We start from the raw sequence: 25,973 nt of genomic DNA, 5'->3' as shown, positions 1-25,973 counted from the left end.
ATCTCCCCCTGACATTAGAAGAGTTGGCCGACTCCACAGCCAAAGCAATTTCAGCTCAACAAAATTCACTTAACTCACTGGTCAAGGTAGTTTTGAATAACTGTATAGCCCCTGATTATCTACTTGCTGAGTAAGGAGGTGTCCATGCAGTGGAAAACACCTCCTGTCGCACATGGATAAAGGCCTCTGGGGAAGTAGAAACCCAATTACATATAGAGAGCAAGCACATTGGCCACAACAAGCTTCACCTAATAATCCACTGTCTTTTGATTTGGTCAGCTGGTTACCTTCAGGTCTGCGCTCCTAATTTAGAATGACCCTGCAAACTGGGCTTATAATATTGCTTTTAATTTTACTCCACATACTTGTAAAATTCTGTACATATTGTCTGTTGATCCTTTGTAAAGATGATGTCTCTAATAAGGTGATGTTAGTTCAACAATTTGAAATGATTTCTGATGCTTATGACCTTGGACTACTATAGACTTGAAGAAACTCCTAAGAGTTCTTACTCCTAACCTTCCTTGTTATTCAAATGTGGCCTAAATGGTTTCCAACCACTATGTACTTTCCCTCCAACATGGAACACAATAACCAAGCAAGGTCCTTCCTGGCACTGAGGAACAAGACAGCAGAACCTGACTGTTGATCAGTGATGCTTTTAAAGAAAGATCTTGATCAAAAGGAGAAAATGTGGAAATTAATAAAAGAAACCTCAATTAAATTGGAGTTGGGAAAGCCTGTAGGGGAAATTCTCATGCCCTATCATACATCGTCAATTACTCTAAAAGGAAGAGACAGATGGCTTGCATCTCTGGCAGGAAGTACAACTACTTTACCACTGAAGGAAGATTTCTCTCTCCTCCTGGCAACAGCCCAGCCACTGAGAAGCCATTGCCACCCTAAACCATTACTCTCCTCCAGTGGACTTTGGTTTAGAACAAAAACCAAAGTTCCAGCCAAAGTTTAGAACAAAACCAAAGTTCTAAGTTGGTCTAGCCCCTCCCTACTCCCCTTTTGCTCTATAAAAGCAAGCCCCTTTCTTTTTCTCTCCAGATTTGCCTATGGTTTGCCATAGCATGCACATCCCGAATTGCAATTCTTTGCTGATCCCAAATAAACCCATTTTTGCTGGAGAAATAACTGGCTATTTGTTTAAGGTTAATAGTATCATATAGGGATTTCTTTCTCCTGAAAGGAGGAAATAACTTTAGAATTTGAAAGTAGTCATCTAAACAGCCAACCAGGTAAATTAAATGACCCTTTGACATCTTTTATTTTCTCCATCTCTGACAGTACTAGAGCTAATTCTGGAAACACTAATCATTTTTTCCTGTTGAATCAGGTACCACCCTCGTTATGGGAAAAATCTCCAATTGATATTGGTAAAATTCATAGTGCACCTTCCATCAAGATTCAAATAGATCCCTCAAAACCTCTCCCCAGAATTAATTAATACCCTATTAGTAAAGAAGCCTTTCAAGGTACAAAGCCTATAATAGATTACAAGGCTCAAGGCCTCCTTATCTCTTATACTACTCCCTGTAATACTCTTATTTTTTCTGTGAGAAAACCCAATGGCAGTTTGGAGAGGATGGAGATTCATCCAGGACCTCTGAGCAATAAACAACATCGTTATCCCTCGACACCCTGTTGTTTCTAACCTGCATATGCTACTAACATCCATTCCCACTAGAAGCAAATTCTTTATGGTAATTGACTTATGCAGTGCATTCTTTAGTATTCCAGTTGATGAAGGTAGTCAGTACCTTTTTGCCTTCACTTGGGAAGGAAAATAATTCATCTGGACAGTAATGCCTCACATTTTTACCACAAGCCCTTACTTTCCACAAATCCTGAAGGCTGATCTGGATGATATAGTTTCCTAGGGGTTCTACCGTTTTGCAATATGTGAATGATTTGCTTCTTTGCTCTCCCTCCCAAGTCGCCTCACAAGAAGACAGCATCCACTTGCTAAAGCTTTTAGACTTAAAGAGACATAAGGTCACCAAGGAGAAACTGCAGTTTACCCAAACCCAGGTTCGACATTTAGGGCATCTGACAGCAGAACAAGGGCTACACTAGATCCAGATAGGCTTCATGGTGTCCTGAGCTTCCCAAAACCTAAAACTAAGAGCCAATTACAAGGTTTTCTTGAGCTAGTTGGTTATTGCTAAAATTGGATTCCAATTTTCTCTCTTACAGCCAATGTCTGTATGTTTTACTAAAGAACAACAACTCAGACCCAATTTTATGGGAAGAATCAGACGACACAGCCTTTAAGGCTTTAAAGGAGAGTGTGATGAACCCATCTGCCCTCAGGCATCCCAATTATCAGACTCCCTTTTTCCTCTTTTAGTGTTTTTTTTTTTTTTTTTTTTTTTGCCATGGAAGACTGGCCCTGGGCTAACATCCGTCCCTATCTTCCTCTAGTTTATATGAGACACCGCCACAGCATGGCTTGACAAGCGGTGCGTCGGTGTGTGCCTGGGATCCAAATCTGCGAACCCCAGTCCGCCGAAGCGGAGCATGCACACTTAACCACTGCACCACAAGGCCAGCCACCCTTTTGCCTCTTGGTATATGAAAAGGAAGGGAATGCCCTTGGGGTACTTATCCCAAAACACAGGGACCACCATCAACCCATAGGGCATTATAGCCAGCAACTGGACCTTCTGGCATGAGGATACCCCCTCTTGCCTTAGAGCCATTACTGCTACACCACTTTTGGTGAAGGCCACCAAGAAAATCATTGTGGGATCCCCTTTAACCATCTTTGTATCTCATGCAGTAGAAGCCCTCCTGAGTTCTCCTCACATATTTCAGCCAGCCACCCCATCTCCTATGAAATCCTTTGGTTAACTGCTCCTCAACTCTTTTACATTGTAATAACCTTAACCCTGCTACTCTTCTCTTCTCTATTCCTGACAAAGTCCTTCACGACTGCTTAACACTGACTCCTTGTGATGAGCTGCAGAAAACTCCCGTGGGTAATGGCAACTTCTCGTGGTTTACTGATGGTTCTTATTTAAAGGGTGACGATGGCAAATACTGTGCTGGGTATGCTATTAGCCACTCCTTTTGATATTGCTGAGGCAGCACCTTTACCTATGGCTACTTTGGCCCAAAAGGCTGAATTATAAGCTCTTACATGGGCTTGTACTTCAGCCAGGGGCAAAACTGTCAATATTTACACTGATAGTAGATATGCTTTTGGAGTAAGTAGCTCATGATTTTGGAATGTTGTGGAAGCAACATAGCTTCCTCACTTCCAGCGGAAATAAAATTAAAAATGGCCCCTGTGTTCTGGAATTATTAGATGCTATACTTTTACCTGCTGCTTTAGCTGTTATTAAGATCTCGGGGCATTCTAAACTTTACTCTCTGGAAGCTAAAGGAAATCACCTTGCTGACATTTCTGCAAGAAATGCAGCCATTTAAAGGAACCAACAGCAGCCAAGCTTCTGTTATCATCCAAAGGGATATTTCCCCAAATTATAAGTTAGAAAAACTAGCTAGATAAGCCAAACAATTGGCATCAGAAAAGGGAAAACAAGATCAGAAATTCAACAATTGCTGGTTTGGTAAAAAGAGGTCTGGCTCGGACCAAATAACAACCTGGTCCTACCAGAGACTCTATAATTCTCACTCCTAACCACTGTACATGCATTAAACCATTGGTCTACTGACAAAATGATTCAATACTGATGAATCAATATGGGTGGGGAAATGTTAACAAAGCTGCAAAAGTGCCTATTTTGTTTGTCCCACTTGTCCCAAATACAATCCAGAGGAGCCTGTTTGTACTGCTCTTGGACATTTTTAACTGCCTAATGGACCATTCAAGCTTTGGCAAATGGATTTCATACAACTTCCCCCATCTCATGGATATAAATATGTTTTAGTCATGGTCTGTATGTTTTCTCCCTGGACTGAAGCCTTTCCTTGCCGACAGGCTACTGCCTCTTCTGTGGCTAAAGTCCTTTTGGAAAAGATTATCACTACCTGGGGAACTCCTCTCAAGCTTCATAGTGACCGAGGAACCCATTCGACTGGTCAGGTACTTTGACATGTCTGCACTGTTTGGTCGGTTTTACAACACTTTCACTGTGCTTACCACCCTCAATCTTCTGGTTTAGCTGATTGCACTAATGGCATTATTAAAACTCAACTGGGGGCCGGCCCCGTGGCATAGCAGTTAGGTGCGCACGCTCCACTGCTGGCGGCCCAGGTTCGGATCCCAGGCACACACCGATACACCACTTATCAGGCCATGCTGTGAGGGCGTCCCATACAAAGTGAAGGAAAATGGGCACAGATGTTTGCCCAGGGCCAGTCTTCCTCAGCAAAAAGAGGAAGATTGGCATGGATGTTAGCTCAGGGCTGATCTTCCTCACCAAAAAAAAAAGACAATTGGTGAAATTTGTAGAGACCCTCCAGACACCTCCAGACACCTCTGCCAAAAGCATTGCTGTTGGTCCATCTAAATTTCAGATCCACTCCCTTTACAACTCATAAACTCTCACCCTTTGAAATAGTCACAAGACACCCAATGCACTTAGTTCCTGCCTCTTTTGACCCACAGCTGTTAAAGGAGATATACTCCAATATTGCAAAGGCCTAATTGCTTCTATTAAAAATAACCATGTTTTGGTAGAGCAATCTTTTTGTAGTGTTCTCCAGGGAGACAAAGACCTTAAGCATCACCCTTACAACCTGGAGATTTCATCTATTGGAAAAGACACCACCAGAAGGACTCTCTTCAACCTGGAAAGGCCCCTATCAGGTACTGGTAACTAACCCTAGTGCCACAAAACTCCAGGGAATAGACTCTTGGATTCATGTGACACACCTAAAGAAAGCACCAAACCCTGACTGGACCTGCACATCATCTGGTGACCTGAAAGTAAAGATTTCCTGGATTGAAGCAGACAACATCTGATGAGACAGTTTTCCCAAGATATCTAGACCAGGTCTGTTGGAAGTTTGTCTGCCAAATCTTTGATGATGACTTAATGCTTTAGATGATCTCCGATGCCTATGATCTTGATAACACACGGACTTTAGAAAAAAGCCTGAGAGTTCTCCCTTCTACCTCTCATTACTCAAGTGCGGCCTCAATAGGTTTCTAATCTGTGCACTTTCCCTGCGATACGATACCGAGGAAAAGTCGTTCCTGGCATCGAGGGACAAAAAGCTGCTGAAACCAGAAAAAGCTGACTCTTGATCAGCGATGCTTTCAGAGAAAGATCTTGATCAAAAGGGGAGAATGTCAAATTAATAAACAGCAGCCGCTACACATTGAACTCTCCCTTCCTCCAATGGACTCTTCATTTACAACAGCCCTCCCAACTTCCTCTTCCCTCTATAGTTTCTCCTCCCTTGCTGCTGGGAGACTTGCACGTGGCTCACTATGGTTGCAGTCCCTGAATTGCAATTCTTTGCTGATCCCAAATAAACCCATTTGTGCTGGAGAAACAACCGGCTATCTCTTTGTTTAAGGTCAACATTATACAAATCTTAGCTTCACATCTCCCATAGAACTTTGGAATGTCTATCAATGGACACGTGACAATATGCCAAGAACAGTGTAGAAGGCTTTCACAACACAATACAGAGCTCAGTTACAAATATACATCCTAGTATTTGTAAACTGATAACTCTCTTATGAAGGAAGAAATTAAAGCAAAAAAGAAAAAGTGCAATGGACGCCAAATCAACAAGCAAAAAAAAAAAAAAAAAAGTATGATACTATGAATGAAGACTTTAAAGACAAATGCTTAGGTACAACCCACAAAATAAAATCAGTTATTTGTGTGGTATTGCCATGAATCTACACACATTTTAAGTGTATTCATATATTTTATATTTCACAGTAAAGTTGTCTTAATTTTGTTATTCCTTTTTCATTATTTCCTTTTTAATGTCCTTCTTCTATTTTTCATCATTTTACCTTTTACAGCAAAATTGTCTTACAGCCAATTAACTACGCAGCAAAAATGTTTGCAGTGACAATGCTTGCAGCAAAGATGTCTACAGTAAAGCTGCTTATGGCGAAAGTACCTAGAACCCTTAACACTTTTCAAGTAGATTTCCAACTCCAGGTTTTTTGTTGGTAAAATGTTTCACCAATTTGAGGACTGCATTGTTTATAAACTGTTCCTTCATTTAAGAATAAACTAGAGGGTCTAAAATTGATTGGCATAGTTAGTGATTATGGCCACTACATATTGAGTTCTTCTGCAAATACCTTAAACTTCGTGGTAAAACCCAACCTTAATTAAACACAATCATCCACCTTCTCTGTGCTTGAACCTGGGCAGCTAAACCCTTCTAGTAAGACTGGTACACAAAAAAGCAGAAGGTACCACTGTAAATTCATGGTCAATAACCTCATCTGAGCCCTCAATGCTGCAGCAGGCTTTTGTGTTTCTCTGGTTAGTTAGTCTCTCACTCTGAAAGGGTATTTCAAACCTTCCTCTCTCTCAGACAACTACATGCCCTCTTCACTTATATTTCTTTCAAGAACCGACTTTCCCTATTGTTATTTAAGGAAATGGAAGTCTTCAGAAGAGAGCTTGCAATTTTCTATCAACAGAGCTGACCCCATGCCCATCCTTTCCTCTTTTCTTCCTGCTACAAAGGAGGAAGGACCTCTCCTGTCGGGGTGGCAAGGTCTATCTTTCCAGGTGCTTGGGCACCCACACCCTCACACGTACCCAAAGATCATACACAGTTAATCACCCTCTCCATATCTACAATCTTTCCCTCTTTACTAAATCCTTTCTCTAGGTACTAAAATATGCTCCAGCATTCTCATCCTAATAATAATAACAAAAAATTAACCATCTCCAAATATCTCACTTGACCCCCAAATATTTCCCCCCCTGGCCTCCCCCGTCCTCTCCTTGCCCCCCAGTTACCATCCTTTCTCTCAAGTACCATTCAGAGCCAAACTGAGGAAAGAGTTGCCTGTCATCAGTATCTTTACTTGCTCATTTCCATTTCCTCTACTCACTCTGGCCTGGCACCACAGCCACACCAGTCCATCAAGGGTTCTTATGAAATAAACTACATATCATTATGTCCAATAAGCACTCTTTGACCTTCATCTTATCTTGCTTCTAAGCAGCACTTGGCCTGACTGCCTCCTACTTGAAATCCTCTTTCTCTTGGCTTCTGTGACAACACTTACCTGATTTGCTTTCTCTGTTCTGGCTGTCCATTCTCAGTTGTCTTTGTAAGCTCTTCCTTTCCTATTCCACCTTTAAATCTTGTAACTTTCCTCAGAACTCTATCCTAGGACCTCTTCTTGTCTTACTCTCTACCGTCTCTCCCTCAGTGACCTCATCCACTCCCATGGATTCTGACACCACCTATATGAAAATTACTCCATATTTATGTTTAGCCTAGACCCATTTCAGATGAGTAAACTGATAGCATCTAATACCAAACCATGACGACAAGCTTACCTGTATATGTGCAACTGTTTTCCCAAAAGCTTTTCTTTGTTTAACATAGTTCCTCGTTTCTTCAAACATGAATTCACTGGCTGAAATTCCCAACTCAGCAATCAATAGCCTTTCCTATAACCCAAAAATTAGGTCTTGAATATTATTCTAATTATGATAGTGATTTTCACTTGATTTCAATAATAATAAATTATACAAATCATCTTTATAAAACCACAGATTAATTTATTTCTTAACTCTTTATAAGAAAAGGCTTTCATTGAGGTCTATAAGAATATTTTAACATATCTGTAATAACTCTCTAAAGCAAATCGTTTTTTATGAATGAGTGTTTTTACTATTTATAGATATATGTGTAATTTCTTTCTTTCTTTCTTCTCTTTACACATCCAGGAAAAAAGAAATTCTGAAGTTATTGATCTCTGCACATCACATTTCCTAATATATCTCTGGAAATCAACATCTTAAACTACACAGGTTAAATTCTGCCTGTTAGTGCAAAAGTATCCATAGTGAGTTTAATTCCATCTTGCTGGTGATCTTCATATTCTATGTCCATGCCAGCGTTCCTAGCCCTTGTCCCCAGTTTCCTGTTTAGCCTGTGCTGTGGAGTCACTGGGCAGGTGCACCCCCTTATGTGGGCACGTAAGGCTCAGTGATCACTCAGCAACCACACCAAAGACACAGATGTGAGGGCTAACCCTATATGGCCAAAATTTTTCAGTCTGAACTTAACAGCTTTCCCCTTTGATCCCGAAGCATAGTTGAAAAAAAACCTGCCAAATGTTTTGGCTGATATTTCCTTACAAAGAGCTATGAATCCTTGACTTATAGTTAAGAAGCTAAATCATTCCAAGAAAGAATCACAGAACTGAAATATCTATTTTCCCTACTCACTTATAAGCTTTGATTGGATATCCCTGAGTTCAGTTATTTACTTATCTAGCCTACAAAACTCATATTATTTTTAAGACCTTAAGTTATACTCAAATGACTGGCTATATCACACGTTTTGTATGCATGGATTTATATAGTTCTGTATTATTCTATTGCAAGTCCATTATCTAATCAAAAGATAAAATCTTTAATACTTCTGACCTGTGGAAGCTCCTGCATGAGGTAATAGAAGCCTTTATTCTCTTCTCCAAGTAGAGCACTAGCTGGCAACCGTACATCTTCAAAGAATAATTCTGCAGTATCCTAAGAGATCATATGATTAAGTACAGAATTACCTCATTTAAATCTCCCAGTAACCCAAGGAGGTAATTATTTCCATTTAAGGAAAAAAAAAAACAAAATAAAAACAAAAACCAAACAAACTGGGAGCCAAGTCGGAGTGGTTAATGAACACAATTAGGAAGTGGTAAACTAGGGATTCAAACCTAGGGCCATCTGATTCCAAAACTTGTGGCTTTCCCACTGCAATACACTGCCATTCTAGTTCCAATATTGTCCAGTTCTGTAGGTACTGAGGACTAAGAATTTCTAATGCATATTAAGTAAAACATGTTTTTCCTTTTGGTAATAAAAAAATAATAATTACCAAATAATAGAAAAAATATTTTGTTTTTATTTCATAATTTTCTTTAATCAATTTCATAAATAGAAGGCCTATCATCATGCAGTTAATTTTGCCATTTCTAAAGTAGATATTCAAAATTCACTTCCCTTGCTGACCACCAGAGACACAGTTGCATAAATGCTGGATTAAATCTCCATTATCATTTCTGAAAAACACATTTTAGGAATTCAGCATAGGAAAGTATGACACTACTATATGTAGTTCTATATATAAGGCATAATCATGAAAACTCAATTATCTATAAATAATAATTTATATTATAAATTATTACCTGAGTTTATATTATTTATAAATTATTACCTCATTACCTGAATATGATTTATGACTTACCTGGGCTTTTAGTCCCATTTTATGTAGCTTTCGTCCCTTGATAAATCCTTTCATTCCATTTTCCACCAGAAAAAGGCTAATGCCATGGGCAGGAGAGCAAGCTTCACGATTTGTGACTGCCACTACGATCACAATGTCACTTAGCCACCCATTAGTGATGAATACCTGAAAAACCCCAAGTATCCTGTAACGCTCTACAACAACTCAGGTCCATGTGCAGGTCACGGCTAGGGGACTGTATTCAAGAAAAAACCCGACAAGACATGCTTCGTACACTCTCTGTCCTCTGTCCAAGTATTTGCAGTGTTCATATCCACACATGAGCTTATTACAGAGCAGGGGGAAATACCCAATGCTTCAAAAAGGAAGCCTATGTTTTCTTTTCACTATTCATACTGTAAACAATAATAATAACAGAGATTATGTTCTTTTCAAATTAAAACAAATGATATAAACTGTATAAAATGATAAAACTATAAAAATGATAAACTATTTTAGAAAGAAGCTGTAGATGAGAAAAAGGAATCTGCTCTAATAGCACTACACTATTAAAGTCTTTCTACTTTCAGACTTAACAGTTTTTGAAAAGGCATAGTTTTGATTTTCATGATGGGTGGCCTACTACTTTCCAAATAGCCTAAATAAGGAAGATACCGATACAGGAGGGATAAAAGAACAAATTAGAGATATTAGATTGTCACGTGATATTTATCCAGAAAACAAATATACTCGGACCAAATATTAATAATTATCTTCTCGTTCTGACTCTTTCCTGGGTTGTCTCAACCACTTCCATGGCTTTAGTTGCCATCTATACGCCAATGACTCCAAATCTTTAAGTCAAATTTCTTGCTAGGTTCCAGGCCTGTATACCGACCTGCTTCTGGCGAGTTCCACCTGATACTCATGGGCAGAACATATTTCTTCCCACCTCTACTCCTATCTAATCCTGAATATCAACCTATTTTCCCTATCTCAATGAATGGCACCAATAAATCATGTTATCATCCTGCTTCATATTCAATTTGACATCTAGTTCTCTCTAATCCATTTCAACACTTTTTCAGTCTACTCACTTCCTTTCACTTCCATTGCTGTATCTTATTTAGGGCCCTCATCATTTCTTGCTTAAGTTCCTACAAGGGATCTCTCTGTAGCTCTATTATCCACCATGATGTCAGAAAGATCTTTCTAAAATGCAATCTGATCACACCACTTTCACATTTTAAAATCTTTGACTAGCTCCTCATAGGCTTTGGGATAAATTGTAAAACTTAGCAGGGCATATAAAACTCATCACAAACTGGCACTAGCTTACTAGTCCTGCTATCTCTTGCCCAACTTTTCCCTCATTCCCTTTCCTCAGGTCAGCTTAACTGAATTACTTGCTGTCCCCCATATTCCAAGGTCTTCCCTACCTATGGGTCTTCGGAAATCTTGGGTCTTCAGAAATCTTGTTTCCTTTACTTGGGAGGCCCTTTCCCAACTCTGCTAGAATGAATCCTACTCATCCTGGACTAAGTTCAGACATCACCTCTTCCAAAGAGTCTTCCCAAATTCCCCAGGCTGGGTTAAGTGCTCCCATAGCACCTGAATTTACCATCATCTTAGTACTTATCAAACTGTATTCAAATGATCTATTTTCGTCTCTATCCCTTTGAAATAGTAGAGGTATAAAATGGTGTTGGTGGGCTGGCCCCGTGGCTTAGCGGTTAAGTGTGCGCACTCTGCTGCTGGCGGCTGGGGTTCGGATCCCGGGCACGCACCGACACACCACTTCTCCAGCCATGCTGAGGCCACGTCCCACATACAGCAACTAGAAGGAAGTGCAACTATGACATACAACTATCTACTGGGGCTTCGGGGGAAAAAATAAAATAAAAATAAAAATTAAAAAAAATAAATAAATAAAATGGTGTTGGTTACGCTCATCACCTAACATCCCTGCCCTTTATAAGAAGATTTATGCTCTAAAATCCACAGTGCTGATACTTACAAATAATGGGAAATGGGCCAATGATGTTAGTGTTGTCTATATGACAGCAAATGAAGGCAGTGGTGGTCGCATGGTTATAAGTGATGCAATAATAAAAGATCCTCAACATCTTTCTGTACTAGGAGCTCCTTGAAGGCAGGGACCATTTCCTAGTCACACATCTATCCTCAGTGCTTAGAATAGTGTTTGACATATAGGAGGCCTCAGGGATTTTTGTTGAATAAATGAGAAAAATATATCCCTCAAAAAAATTCTATACATCATGGTAAAAATATTTTTCTACAGTGTTGCTCCATTACACCACCCCTTGCTCAAAAACCCTCCAGGTCTCCCAATTTCCTACCTTTCTAAGATAATAATGACTATTTGTGTAGCTGTCACAGTTGAATTCCAGAAATGGTGCTTTTTTGTTTGTTTTCACTCACACAGCATCCAGAAATTAGTACCTATATGCTCTAAATCCATGGTCTTGGACACATATTAACTATAGATAATAAACGATGGAATGGAAAGGAAGGGAGGAGCAGTCTATAGGACAAAACCTGTTCACTTTAACACTCTGATCTCCATTTGGTAAAGCTGAATGGAGTTCTCCCAACAGTTCTTCTTGGACATGATTACAGAAGGTTAATAGATTCTGAACCATTTCCACAATAGCCTGACCTAATGTGAGTATTTATAAGGGAATTCTCTTTCTAAGAGGACTTTCTCAATGTCTTTGTTAATTATAACAGTCAAAACTTTTATAGGGCTGAGATTATCCCTACTGAGGGCCAACATTTTTTTTTTTTAGCACTGAATACCTATAACATAATTATTGTAGCTGTTATAGCTGTTATATATACAATATATATATTGTAGCTGATTGTAGCTGTTATATAGATAGCATATTGTTATAAAGAAAAAGGAAAAAACAATATTACATGAGTCCATCATACAAATATCATTGTGAATTTCCTTTCTGGTCTTTTTTTTTTAATATAGTTGAAGTTATTCTATATTTTACATTTTATATGCATTTTTCACTTAAATGTTAATATGATCTTTTCATTTAATATAATTATTTTCCTATACCATTAAAAAGTTTATGTCAATGCTTTAAAGGGTGCATATTGGGTCATCTTATTGATGTACTACATTTACTTATTTATTCCTTTAAATTTTTCATCATTCCTAATAGAGTTTTTGAAATACAGTCAGTGGTACTTTCCTGGGTGGTTCCCATAGAAGACTGTGTGGAAATTAATAAAAGAAGTCTTAACTAAATTGGACTTGGGAAGACCTGTAGGAAGAGCTCTCATGCCCTATCACACATCATCAATTACAGCAAACAGGAAGACACAGGTGCTTGCATCTTCAAGAGGAAGTAAAACTACTTTACTATTGAAGGAAGGTTTCTCTCCCCTCCCAGCAACAGCCCAGCCAATGAGAAGCCATTGCCACCCTGAACTGCTACATTCCCCCAATGGACTTTTGTTTACAACAGCCCCTCAGTACTCCTTTTCTCTATAAAAGTAGCTCCCTTCTTTGCTGGATTTGCCTATGGTTCACCACAGCATGCACATTCTGAACTGCAATTCTTTTGGCTATTCCCAAATAAACTCATTTTGAGGATGAAATAACAGGTGAATTTGCTTTTAAGTTGACAACTGTAACTGAGCAGATCGGGCCTGCTGAGAAAGCTGGAGTCATAGAAGAATATGGTTCCCTTTCACTTTTGACCAAATTTCCTACTCTTCTGTCAAAACAAGCCCTCTGTGTGCAGAGTTAACTGATTATATATCAGTTAGCACTTGTTTATTATAATCCTTAGGGTGAATAATTTAGACAAATATTTCTTAAAGTATATTTGAAAAACACCAGTGACTCAACATAGTCTATAAAAAGAGAATTTCCTAAGGCATAAATCATACTGTATCCAATTTTATAGGTACACGAGGCATTATCAGCATATCAAAGAGGGAGAAGTTGTGCACATTTTCCAAATTTATTTGATACCAGATATCTTTTTTCTGTATAACTATGAAACTAGATTATGGAATGGTCTTTAGAACCGGGCTGCTCAAAATGTTTTCCAGACTGATGTCAGTCCACAACTGTTATTAGTCCTTGACAGCATAAGCACAGAAATTGAAAGTGTTTAGAAAACTGTATAGCAATTTGACAGTGCCACAGCATTCAAGCTTGTGATTTTGTAAGTGCAAAGGTATTAGTCTAAAACTAATTAGAAATTCTTTAAAAATTTAAAAGAAAACAGAAATTAGTCCTTTATCAGGTCTTGAAATATATTTTCAGAAAGACCACCTTAGTGTAGAAAATTATCATCTTTTCCTCACTTAACACTGAGTCAACAACAAATATTTACTGAGTGTATACCAGACACAGTTTTAGGCAAAAAAACAAAACAAAACCCTCTGCCATCAGTGATATGAGATTCTAAGAGATATATTTATTCCTAAGCCTGTCTGTAACCTTAATTGGAGGGGCTTTCCAATTGACATGACTCTCAGAAGGACTGAAGGGCTCTCAAATTCTAAGATATATTTCTCGCCTAAGATCTTTTGAAACTCTTCTTGATACGAGAAAGTCTCTTTCCCAATTTCTCATCAACGTCAAGTTTAATAACCATTAACTATTGTTTGTCCCATATTTGGACAATGTGAGCCTTACCTTACCTTTTCTGGTTTGATAAGGGCTGTGTGGAAGCTAAAACAACATTTTCCGTATCAGTGAGGGAACATGCAAAATGGAACGCGGAAGAGGAACAGATCTCACGTAACAGAAATGTTGCAAAATTCTTACTGTCTCCAAAACAACTCAGTCTCTGTGTAAACTCAAGTAAATTCAATTCCTTTGTGAATCCCTAGATCTGAGAGAATCAATAATGAATAGTCTTTGAGACACTGTTACCCACAGCATGACTGGAGGGAAGGGCTACGGAAGCCCCTCTTTACACACCTTGCTTCCATTGAGAATCCAGTCACTTCCATCCTTTTTGGCATTTGTTCTCACTCCTTGCAAATCACTGTAAATGAAAAAAAGGACAAAAAATTCATCAATTGGTAAAAATTGAATTATGCAAATATTGTTATCTAAGCACGTATGTAATGTAATAATTCAAACCAGTTACACCATTCTAAAAATTGATCTTTAACTAATATTAGGAATGTTCACACAAATACACTGAAAAATCATGTCTGATGTTTTATATTCTAAACCACATACACAAATGGATATATGATTAAGATTATACAAATTAGCCAGATTTTATAGAGCATAACAAGGCCCATATTCAAGACCCCCAAATTGGACTCAGATGACACTTCACAGCCCACTATATCCCTGAGGTCATTTGCCACCATATGCTTGCCTGCCTCTATTCACCTTGGTCCTTTCCCCTATCTCTAGGGAGCAAAAGCTCAGATTTAAAAGACTATGTCTCAAATGCTACTTCTTCTAACAAGCCTGCTCTAAAAGTAGAATAGATTATTTTTCTAAATATAAAACATATTCATAATTAAAATATGAAAAATACAGGGGCTGGCCCGGTGGCGCAAGTGGTTAAGTGCACGCACTCCGCTACTGCGGCCCGGGGTTCGCCGGTTCGGATCCCTGGCGCGCACTGAGGCAGCGCTTGTCGAAGCCATGCTGTGGCAGCGTCCCATATAAAGTGGAGGAAGATGGGCATGGATGTTAGCCCAGGGCCAGTCTTCCTCAGCAAAAAGAGGAAGATTGGCAGATGTTAGCTCAGGGCCAATCTTCCTCACAAAAAAAAAATATATATATATGAAAAATACAGAAAATATTTCAGAAAAGGAGAAAAAGGATTTAAAAAATAATTTTACCTCCTGGAATGAACATTTTAAAAAGACAGCCTTCCAGTATTTTTCAATGGAAACAGATACACATATATATATGTATTTTTTTAAAGTTGGAACCATACATATGATTTTGATCTCTTAATAATATCTGTTTTTCTATAAGATAATTTTTATTGGCAGCATAGAATTTCATCATATGGATTTATCATGATTTTTTTAAACAATCTCCTATTGTTGACCACTTAAGCAGCTTCCAATTTTCATAAATATCATATAACGATTAGCATCATGTATAAATAGGCCACATCAGGTATTACTGTGAAATTCTTCTGATTCTTCTTCTTATATATGGTCTTTATATTATATATCCGATGGCAGTTTGTTTATGGCTTTCTGTATCAGGCTGAATAATGACCCTCAAAAGAGAGCAGGTCCTAATCCCTGGAACAGGTCAGTGTGACCTGATATGGAAGAAGGGTCTTGCAGATGTAATTAATTCAAAGATCTTGAGATAGGGAGATTATCCTGGATTATCTGGATGGGTCCTAAATGCAATCACAAACGTCCTTTTGAGAGAGAGGCAGAGGGAGGAGGGAGATTACACAGACCGAAGAGCAGGAGTAGGGTGACCACAGAGGCAGAGACTGGAGTGATGAGACCACACGGCAAGGGACGCTGGCAGCCACCAGGAGATGGGAAAGGCAAGGAATGGATTTTCCCCTAGGACCTCTGGCAGGGGTGTGGCCCTTGATTTGGGCCCATTGATACTGATTTTGGACTTCTGCCTTTAGAACTGTGAAAGAATAAATTTCTGCTGTTTTAAGCCACCCAGTTTGTCACAATTTGTTACAGAAGCCACAGGAAACTAACGCACTCTCCTAGAGCATTTCCCTGAATTTCAGTTACTAATAAAAAGACCTCCTCTTTCCCACCCACCCCACTGATCAGACTCGAGCCTTTTAAGGACACAGTGTATATCAAGATCATGTTTATATGCCCCTCACCTAGCACATGCTTTGCACATAACAGCCACTCAATAAACATTAGTTAAATTACATTATTAAAAATGCGAAGTGTGCAGGGGCCGGCCCGGTGGCGCAAGCGGTTAAGTGCGTGCGCTCTGCTGCAGCGGCCTGGGGTTCGCTGGTTCGGATCCCGGGTGCACACCGAGGCACCACTTGTCAAGCCATGCTGTGGCGGCGTCCCATATAAAGTAGAGGAAGATGGGCATGGATGTTAGCCCAGGGCCAGTCTTCCTCAGCAAAAAAGAGGAGGATTGGCAGATGTTAGCTCAGGGCCGATCTTCCTCAAAAAAAAAAAAAAAAAGCCAAGTGTGCAGAAAAGAGTTAATATAGCAGGCTTCAGGCTGCTATTCTTGGAAAGGCCTGATTACAAGGTTGGCTCCTGGCTGGCGTCTGAGAACTTGGATTTCAGAAGAGTTCTCCCCATTCCCAGAACTGGTAAGAATGGCTTACTGTGCCTAAACTGTTTGTGCCAACAACATGGTTTATGCTGAACACCTGCTTTCCTTCTGGCAATCTTAATTTATCGTACACGCTAAGCAGAAGGCGCCTGTGTGACCAGCCTCCAATAAAACCCTGGGCACTGAGTCCCTAAGGAGCTACCCCAGTGGGCAAAATTTCACATGTGTTGTCACAACTTGCTTCTGAAGGAATTAAGTAGTCCTGTGTGGCTCCATCAGGTAAGGATTCTTGGAGGCTGCTCCTGATTTTCTGTGGATTTCAATTCATGAGGCTTCTCCTTTCACTGATTTTGTTTTGTACCCTTTTACTGTAATAAATTATAGCTGTGAGGATGATTATACACTGAATCCTGGGACTCCTCCTAACAAACCACTGACGCTGAGAGGCGGTCTTGAGGACACCCGACATTAGAAACAAAGCCACCTATGTGAAAGACAAGTTAAATGACAAAAATCTGTAAATCAATTTGTAGCCTGGTTTTCAGCAAAAGGATGGATGTTTATAGGAAACATTTTAAAGCTGCATGCTGTTGTAGTCTAACATCATAATTTTCATCACAAATCAGAATGAAGTATCAGTTACTAAAATCTGTACATAGTTTATTAAAATAATTCTTCTATAGAGGGACATATCAAAGGTAATAAAGGTAATGACATAGCTCAGTTTGTGGATTTCTAAAAAAACTTTTGAATGGTAAATATGAAATATTAAAAATGGTTTTAAAATATATCACTTATGGGCTGGCCCCGTGGCTTAGTGGTTAAGTGCGTGCGCTCCGCTACTGGCGGCCCGGGTTCGGATCCCGGGCGCGCACCGACGCACCACTTCTCCGGCCATGCTGAGGCCACGTCCCACGTACTGCAACTAGAAAGATGTGCAGCTATGACATACAACTATCTACTGGGGCTTTGGGGGAAAAAATAAATAAATAAAATTAAAAAATATATATATATATAAAATATATCACTTATTATTGCCAAGAATTCAGACCGTTACAATAATCCCATTAAGTAAGTGTCCTTTTCCTTTTTTTTTGAGGAAGATCGGCCCCGGGCTAACATCTGCCAATCCTCCTCTTTTTGCTGAGGAAGACTTGTCCTGAGCTAACATCCGTGATCATCTTCCTCTACTTTATATGGGACACCACAACATGGCTTGATGAGCAGTGTGTCGGTCCAAACCCACGAACCCTGGACTGCCGAAGTGGAGCGTGCGAACTTAACCACTACACCACAGGGCCGGCCCCATAAGTGTCATTTTCTTGATCTCACTGATACAGACATTGAGGCTCAGAGATTGGGCCCACGATCATACAGCTGGTGTCAGAACATCAATCCGCTCTATGAGCTCGGTTAAAATATTTCATTTCTCATTTTCTGTTTTCTCCTTACATAGGGCTCACAATACCTCTCTATTTCCTACTGGTTATTGGGATGGCCAAATAAGAAAACCAGCATGAAAGCATATGAAATGTTCTGGGATCATACAAACGTGCATAAGTGTACATAACAGGGTCTCCTGTGTGTGTGGCAAGGGAGGGCCAGCAAAGCCCTGGCTCCAGCGAGCTCAACCTCTTTCTGCGAAGGCCAGACCACAGCAAGAGCACAGGAGGGGCCACGCCACCTCTGAAGTCCCATCTTCTTTATTCTTCCCTCCCACATGCTTTCTCTCCACTTCTCACCATAATCCCTCAACACCCTAATCCTCTCCTTCCCGAGCAGCTTTCTCCACTCTCTCGGCCCCTTGGCTTGTCTCTCCAAATATCAGACTCATCTGCAATCCTTCCCCTACTCTCACCAACCTTCCAAAAGAGGCAGATTCCAAAAAATCTGCCTCTTTTCTCCATCCTCATTCTCGGCTTCCTTCTTAATTACATGTACCTAACCACAGATGTGGACAGAGAATTTAAATAAACAAAAATCAATGAAGCCTCTGAGTATGTGTAAACTGGGGATAAATCAAGATCTCATTTATTCTGTGGCCTCTAGATGAGAGCTGACATGCAGTGGGTTGGAACTGGAACCTGCTGATCACAGAGCTGACATGATGCAATCAGAATATCAGGCAGTCAGCCAGTTATCTTAGGGAATTCTCTTAAAAGCAAAGAAAGAAGATTAAATTCCTACTTCTTTTAGGTCACATTTTTAGGCAAAAGAAGTAAACAAAGGCCTTTTATTTTGGCAAAATTAAGTATCAGTATTGGCTTGTAATTACAGATTTATATCTGGGAAAGATAAATACAAATTAAGCATATTGCCAAGTGACACTATAGAATATTAAGACATTTAAAAATAAATTGCAGTGTCAAAAAAGAAAATTTAAAACATTAGGGCCTGATCTTTGCAGAAACAAGTCTTGGATTTTCAATTACTGCTTCGGCTACACCTTCAAGTTCTTCCTCTGCACTGCCTGTTCCCAACTGGCCTGTAGGGTGCGGCTCTCTTTACCTGAACCATTTCCCTTACCGTGCTTGCCTGTCCAACTCCTGCCCCTCTTTACACTGCCTTTCAGCACCCAACTCTGAAAAGGATCAGTCTGTATTCTCAATACCCATCTCACTGCCTTCCAAAGTGACTTCTGCCCCTCCTCTCCACTGAAGTCCCAATCAAAAGATCCCCAGTGGCCTGCCATGACCTTTTCTTGATTCTCATCTCTGTGGCCTTGACATTACGAACTCCTCACTACTGTCCTATCGCCTTTTCAAACACACTTCCCCTCGTGCTCAAGACAGAGCACTTGTCGAGATTTCCTTCAAACTCAGTCCTTCTGTCTCTGTTGCTGCACCCTGTATAGTTCCAAATGACACATGATACCCAAGGTTTCCTCCTTGGTCTCCTTTTCATCCTTTCCCTTCACCTCATACTTGCATAACTGGTTCCTTCTCATTCATCAGGTCTCAGTTTAAATATAACCACTCTTCAGAGGCCTTCCCTAGTGCTCCTGTCTAAATTTGCTTTTTCCTTCCCCCACCAAACACACATGCACCATTAGTCTCTAGCATAGCACTTTGTTTCCTTCACAGTACCCATCATAATCTATAATTAGGAATACATTCCTTTGTGTCTTGTCATTCTCCTCAATAAGTAGAGCCCACAACTGTTTTGTTCACCACTGTATACCTGGTACACTGAAGGCACTTACTAAGTAACCACCAAATGACTGAATAAATGATCTTATTCATTCTCATTGCTTCAATTCTTGCTTGTATATGAATGGCTTTTAAAACCTATTGCCGCTCAATCTGTCTCCAGAGTTCCAAATTCACATTTTTAACAGCCTGCTGGACATTTCCATATGAATGTCATACCACATCTAAAATTCATCATGCCCAAAACTCAACTCATATCCCACCATTTCATTTTAGTTACACTGTTAACATCTCAAAGACAGCAGATATTACAATCTGCTCTACTGTTATTTGTCTACGATAAGGCCTTATTTTCTTACTGGAGTTTGAAGTTACTTGAGGTGGTGAATTATGCTATTTTCATCTTGGTATTCTTCCTAGCATATCACTCAGAGTTTTGTATAAAGCAAATACTGAGAAAATACTTGCTGTTAGAGCACTGCTTCCAAGACTTCAAAACCAGTCGAACACTGAGTTACCTTCCGGCCCCCGGCTCTGTCATTGCTATGGCACCAATACATTTCCCGGCTGTCATCTGGGGGATGAAGTGCTGAATCTGTTCTTCTGAGCCATAGTTTGCAATATAGGGCATGACAATATTTGAATGAAGACTAAAACCTGGGCCTGTACAATTTGAATATGCTCTTAGAAAGAAAAAAGAAGAAAATTTAAAGCACAAAATAGCTTTGTTCTGTTTTTAGTTTCTTTGATTTTCAATTAAAAAACAACAAACTATTAAAGCTCTTTTCACATCGTGCGGTAACAACCTGTTTCTCCCTGAAACCTAAGAAGTTCCTGAAGGTTTTCTCTGTTTTTACTATTCTTTTAATTTATGGCTCTAACATAGTACTAGTACTCTAACAAAGCTCAATGAACACTTATTTAGTGAATTAAAAGACAAAACTTTTAAAAATATTAATCACCTACAACTATATCACCCTAACACAGCAACTATTTTCATCCTGGCAAATTACCTTTGCCATAGGATATATTCTAATATAGCTGCAGTCATGGTGTAGATTTTGTACTTAGCTGTTTTCTTCTTAAATTATACATGATAAAAATCCTATTTTTTCAATCACAGTTGTCACAATAATATTCTTAAATAGCTGCAAAATATTACAAATTGCTTAGGTACTATAATTTACTTATTCATTCTCCCACTGTCAGACATTTAGATTGCTTCCAAATCTGGGGGATTATGAGCTAACATGACAATGATTACTGTACATAGCTGCTATTTTTTCTAATAAATTATTTTCTTAAGAGAAATTCCCCAAAGTGGCATCCTAGATCAAAGAGCAGAAATATTTTTACTTTTTATATGTATCCATATTTTTAATCCTCAAAGCATTTACTGCTCTAATTTAAATGCCACCAATAGTATATGAGTATGTCATTTTCACAGCAACCTTGTCAGCACTGGGTATTATGATTTTTCATTTTCATTATCATTTGTAGATACTCAAAATGATACCTCCAGGTTAATTTAATTTGCATTTGATTGGTAGTAAAGATGAACTTTTTTCATCTAAAAAACCTCTTTGCTTTTTTTTTGATGAATTGGTTCAAATCTTTATTTGTTCTCATATATAAAACTTTCAGTATGTTCAGTGGTAATATTTTTCCACTCTTCTGTTCTCTTTCAAATATCTTTCTAAAAGAGGAAAATTAACCAAATGGGTCAATTAGAAATGAAGCTATCTCCTTAATTTTCAACAGCACCCATTTTAACAACTTAAAAAGGGATTGTCCTATCTTCCCACATTCAAAAAATGTGCAAGAGTACTTGGGTGGTATAATATTTCATGTTTTACACTGAATTTTCAATCTTATATGAAGATTAGAAAACTTTTTCTCATCATTTCAGAAAAGTGAGCAGTGTGCTTACAAACAAGACTCAACTCCAAATGTCCCCATACTTACTGCTCCTCCCAAACAACAGCGGCCGAGTACAAGTCCCCACCGATGCCTCCATGATGCTCTGCAATGTTGACACCGAGCAGTCCTTGTTTCCCAGCTTTTTCCCAAAGCTCCCTACTCACTTCTCCAGCTTTCTCCCATCTGCAAATAGCAAACAATTTAAAATTAGAAAAACTTTCTCTCATATTATTTAAATGGTGACAATTTGAATTTATGAATGATTTTGTGCAGGAATGCTCCCTTAATTTAAGGTAATTGTTGTTGACAATTACCACACCCTCCTATCTGCATCTGATTCTTTTACCATTTCTCCTCCTTCCTGTTCTCTTCCTTACTTTCTCATATTTGCCACTTTCTTTCCCCGCCCCTACTCTTGACTATTTACTGAACCTGCAAATTGCATCCACTGATATTCACGGGTATAGTTTCCCTCAGCTGGTACTCTTAGGGTGCAAGTGTAGTTCTGCCATGTGGTCATGGGGATTTGCCCAACCTGTCCTGTAAAGGCAAGTGCCCTCTGCATATTTCCTTAGGAGTGCTGAACTTATGGGACGAGCATATATGTAAGCTGACAAGAATAGGCAACCTTATCACAGTTTAAGTAGAAACCACAGACTGAGCAGAAGTGTCTTGCAGCGTAGATACTTCTGAAGAGATTAGATATTTGGGTAGCTTTGTACAACCTCTGCTTTTCTTTAAAAATGAGAATGAGGAAAGAGATGGCTAGCTGGAAACAGTTAAAGAATCTGAGAATTTTTATTTGTGTTTTATTTTTTAAGTGGTATTTGGATATAGTTAGTAAGATATGGGGTATCTGAAGATACTGATTAAAGGTAAATACCGATACCTCAAAAAATTTTAGAAGAAAGAGTTTGATTATGGTGTGTTGCTTTGGTTTGTTTTGTGTACTGCCTAAAGTAGCTTTGGAAATATTTTATTATCAACGTCAAATTTGTCAACTTCTATCATTTTTACTTCAAGTCCTCACCAACAATTTTTCTGGAATAAAATTTAAAGTCAGTAAAGAAATAAACAAAAAAGATTCTCCTAGAGTGAAGTACACTACATTTCTTTTGTCTTTAAGAAGCTAGCTGCTTTTACCAAAGATTAGTTACGTACAGCATCAGAGTTTAGCTAGTTTTGGTCATTCTTATCAAGAAAGTATTAGTAAAAACTTAATGAAAGCTATTTTTAAATAATTTTTAAAAACAATTCTAATTGTAGTAAAGTATTGGCACTGAGTAAATTTTGGAAACATAGCAAAACCCTATTTTAATAGAAATGACAGGTTTTTGGTCAATAAGTATGTAATTAGTAATTAATTAGTTAATCAATAAGCATCTCATCCAGTAATAAAAATACATTGAGGTTGCCAATTGTCTACCAAGATTTGCATTATGCTGGCCTTTTGAGCTTTTATGTATTTCAATTCATTCATAAAGCAGAAAAAGAAAGAATATGAAATTGACTAATATTTTGTGGCTACTTAACCAGAGCTTTCAAAAATACTACTCTTAGACTGAGTTGCAAATTTTCAAATTTTGATTTTTTTAATTGAGGTATAATTGACACATAAAATTATATTAGCTTCAGGTGTGCAACATAATGATTCAATATTTGTATATAATGCGAAATGAGCACCACAAGTCTAGTTAACATCCTTCCCCATACACAGTTACAAAATTTTTTTTTCTTGTGATGAGGACTAAGATCTACTGTCTTAGCAATGTTCAAATATCAATACAGTATTACTAACCGTAGTCGCCATGCTGTACACTGCATCCCCAGAAACTATCTATTTTATAACTGGAAGTTTGTGCCTTTTGACCTCCTTTTTTTTTTTTTTTTTTTTTTGTGAGGAAGATTAGCCCAGAACTAACCTCCATTGCCAATCTTCCTCAGTAACAAGAGGAAGATGGGCCCTGAGCTAACATCTGTGCCCATCTTCCTCTATTTTTATATGTGGGACGCCTGCCACAGCAGGGCTTGATAAGCAGTGCGTAGGTCCACAGGATCCGAACCTGAAAACCCAGGGCCACCGAAGTGGAGCCCAAAAACTTAACCACTACACCACCGGGTCGGACGCCCTCCTTCTTTTTTTTGAATTGTATATTTTAAAATTCACTTATAAAGCTTTGAACTAGCATAGGAGTCCCATAATATTACAGTATTATACTGAAGAGCAATAAAAAGATTTATAAAGCACTAAACACAGTATCTTTTCTGCAGAACACATAGCATTCTAGAAAATGGCCCTTACGGTACCCCTAGTGTACTTTAAAGGAAAATGTGCCACTTACTCTGTGTGATAAGGAATCACTTCTTCTTGAAAAAACTTCCTTACACTTTCCCGGAAAATGTCATGCTCTGAAGAGAAGATTCTTCTAATTCCTATATCTGTTAATTTCTTAGCAGAAGGAGTTTCTAGACGTTCCTCCCCTCCGAAATTAGAATATCTTAAAAATATATACATTAAGAAAATTAAGTGAATTGTTACTCTTCCTATCCAAATTAATGTCACTGAACAACATGGAAAAGCCCTGATATTTTTTTCCCCCAGAGACACTTTAGAGGTAGGTAGAAAGAGCCTGAAATTTGACAAACCTGTTCAAATCTGAGCACCCCTTTTGACAGGATCTACCTCACCTGGCTAAGACTAAGAAGTAGTTTACTGTTTTTTGACTCACACTTCACATCCAAAGAGGACATCATGCCTAGAACAGACCACATATTTGAGTTGAGGGAAAAGAGTGTTGTCACATGATGTGGGTTAAATTACGTAAAATTCAAACATCACAATTGAATAATACTGGTAAGTTTTCACGTCATGTACAACGTTTAAGATTTAAGGTAATGCAAACTCTCCCAAATTAATATTTTATCTAGAATTATACAATTTAAAATGGCCGGTGTATAGAATATAAACTATGTTGATGTTATTGCTACATTCCAGAGCTAATCTGGCTGTAAATCAAAATCAGAATGCCCACCAATCTCTGTAAGGAGTAGTACAGAATTATTCAAGATCTTCAGAAACTGACCCTTCACCCCTCTGCCCCCCAACACGAAGCTTAAACTGAGACTGCCATGTAGTCCTTTAGTACAATGGTCTTCAGATTCCCCCCCCACCCCCAACCCAGGGTACTCTCTTGAAAAAGTTCTGCAAATCTGTGTACCACTTTGTACCTTTTCAAGCTCACATCCAAAAAAATTTTTATCACATATTCATGTATTACCAACAAATGTTTTTCTATTTTGCATGAAATTCTGTTTGGGTTTCTCTCTTCCTTAGTTGGACCCTGCTTTTTTTGTTTTTTTTTCCAGTCTTTGTGCAGAAAAGAATAGTTTTGTTTATTGGCAGTTAGGTTGTTTCAATCTTTTTTTCCCCTGAAATGGATTATTTTGTTCTAGTTTATATATCTTTCCTTAACGCTATGGACTGAATTGTGTCCCCCCAAAATTCATATGTTGAAGCTCTAACTCCCAATGTGCTTGTATTTGGAGATAGGGTTTTGAGGAGGTAATTACAATTAAGTGAGGTCATAAAGGTGGGGTCCAAATCTGAGAAGATGGGCAGCTTTATGAGAGAGAGAGATCTCTCCCTCTGCACAAGCACCAAAGAAAGCCCACATGAGGACACAGGGAGAAGGCGATCATCTACAAGCCAGGACGCAAGCCCTCAACAAACACCAAATTGGCCACACCTTGATCTTGGACTATCTAGCCTCTAGAATGATGAGAAATAAACTTCTATTGTTTAGGCCACGCAGTGCATGGTATTTTCTTATGGCAGCCTGAGCTGACTAATACACTTAATATACATTTTGTATCATTTTGCTTTAGGTTTATTTTTTATACGCAACTTTTAGTTGAGTTTTATTTGTTAATACAACCTGAGATGTCTTTTAAGTGGTAACCTTTAGTTGTGAACAGTATTATACCTTTTTTATACCTCGTCTGCCTTTTGTCTTCAGAAACATTTTTCTGGTTGCTACTCTGTCATCTAAATCATCATCTTTAATGGCTTCTTAATTCACTCAGTCAACAAATACTTTTGTGTGTGTGTGTGAGGAAGATCAGCCCTGAGCTAACATCCATTCTAATCCTCCTCTTTTTGCTGAGGAAGACCGGCTCTGAGCTAACATCTATTGCCAATCCTCCTCCTTTTCTCCCCAAAGCCCCAGTAGGTAGTTGTATGTGATAGTTGCACATCCTTCTGGTTGCTGTATGTGGGACGC

At 38.8% G+C, this 25,973-nt stretch overlaps 1 protein-coding gene across 1 annotated transcript in view; it reads right to left on the bottom strand.

Moving 5' to 3' along the window:
* Positions 1 to 25,973, bottom strand: part of LOC101392123 (long-chain specific acyl-CoA dehydrogenase, mitochondrial) — a 53,254-nt gene that overhangs the window by 24,386 nt on the left and 2,895 nt on the right. Inside the window, exons 3-9 of the mRNA XM_087441932.1 lie at positions 24,036 to 24,191; positions 21,739 to 21,876; positions 20,292 to 20,456; positions 14,339 to 14,405; positions 9,385 to 9,549; positions 8,571 to 8,672; positions 7,473 to 7,586 (exon numbers count right to left, since the gene is read on the bottom strand). Coding sequence (XP_087298058.1) covers positions 7,473 to 7,586; positions 8,571 to 8,672; positions 9,385 to 9,549; positions 14,339 to 14,405; positions 20,292 to 20,456; positions 21,739 to 21,876; positions 24,036 to 24,191 — 907 coding nt within the window. The remainder of the gene's footprint in view (positions 1 to 7,472; positions 7,587 to 8,570; positions 8,673 to 9,384; positions 9,550 to 14,338; positions 14,406 to 20,291; positions 20,457 to 21,738; positions 21,877 to 24,035; positions 24,192 to 25,973) is intronic.

The sequence above is a fragment of the Ceratotherium simum genome, chromosome 17 (genome assembly GCF_057802395.1).
Source record: "Ceratotherium simum simum isolate JZ-2026a chromosome 17, ASM5780239v1, whole genome shotgun sequence".
NCBI classification, from domain to species: Eukaryota; Metazoa; Chordata; class Mammalia; order Perissodactyla; family Rhinocerotidae; genus Ceratotherium; species Ceratotherium simum.
Note: the sequence above shows the minus strand (reverse complement) of the source record. Positions and strands in the feature narration are given on the sequence as shown.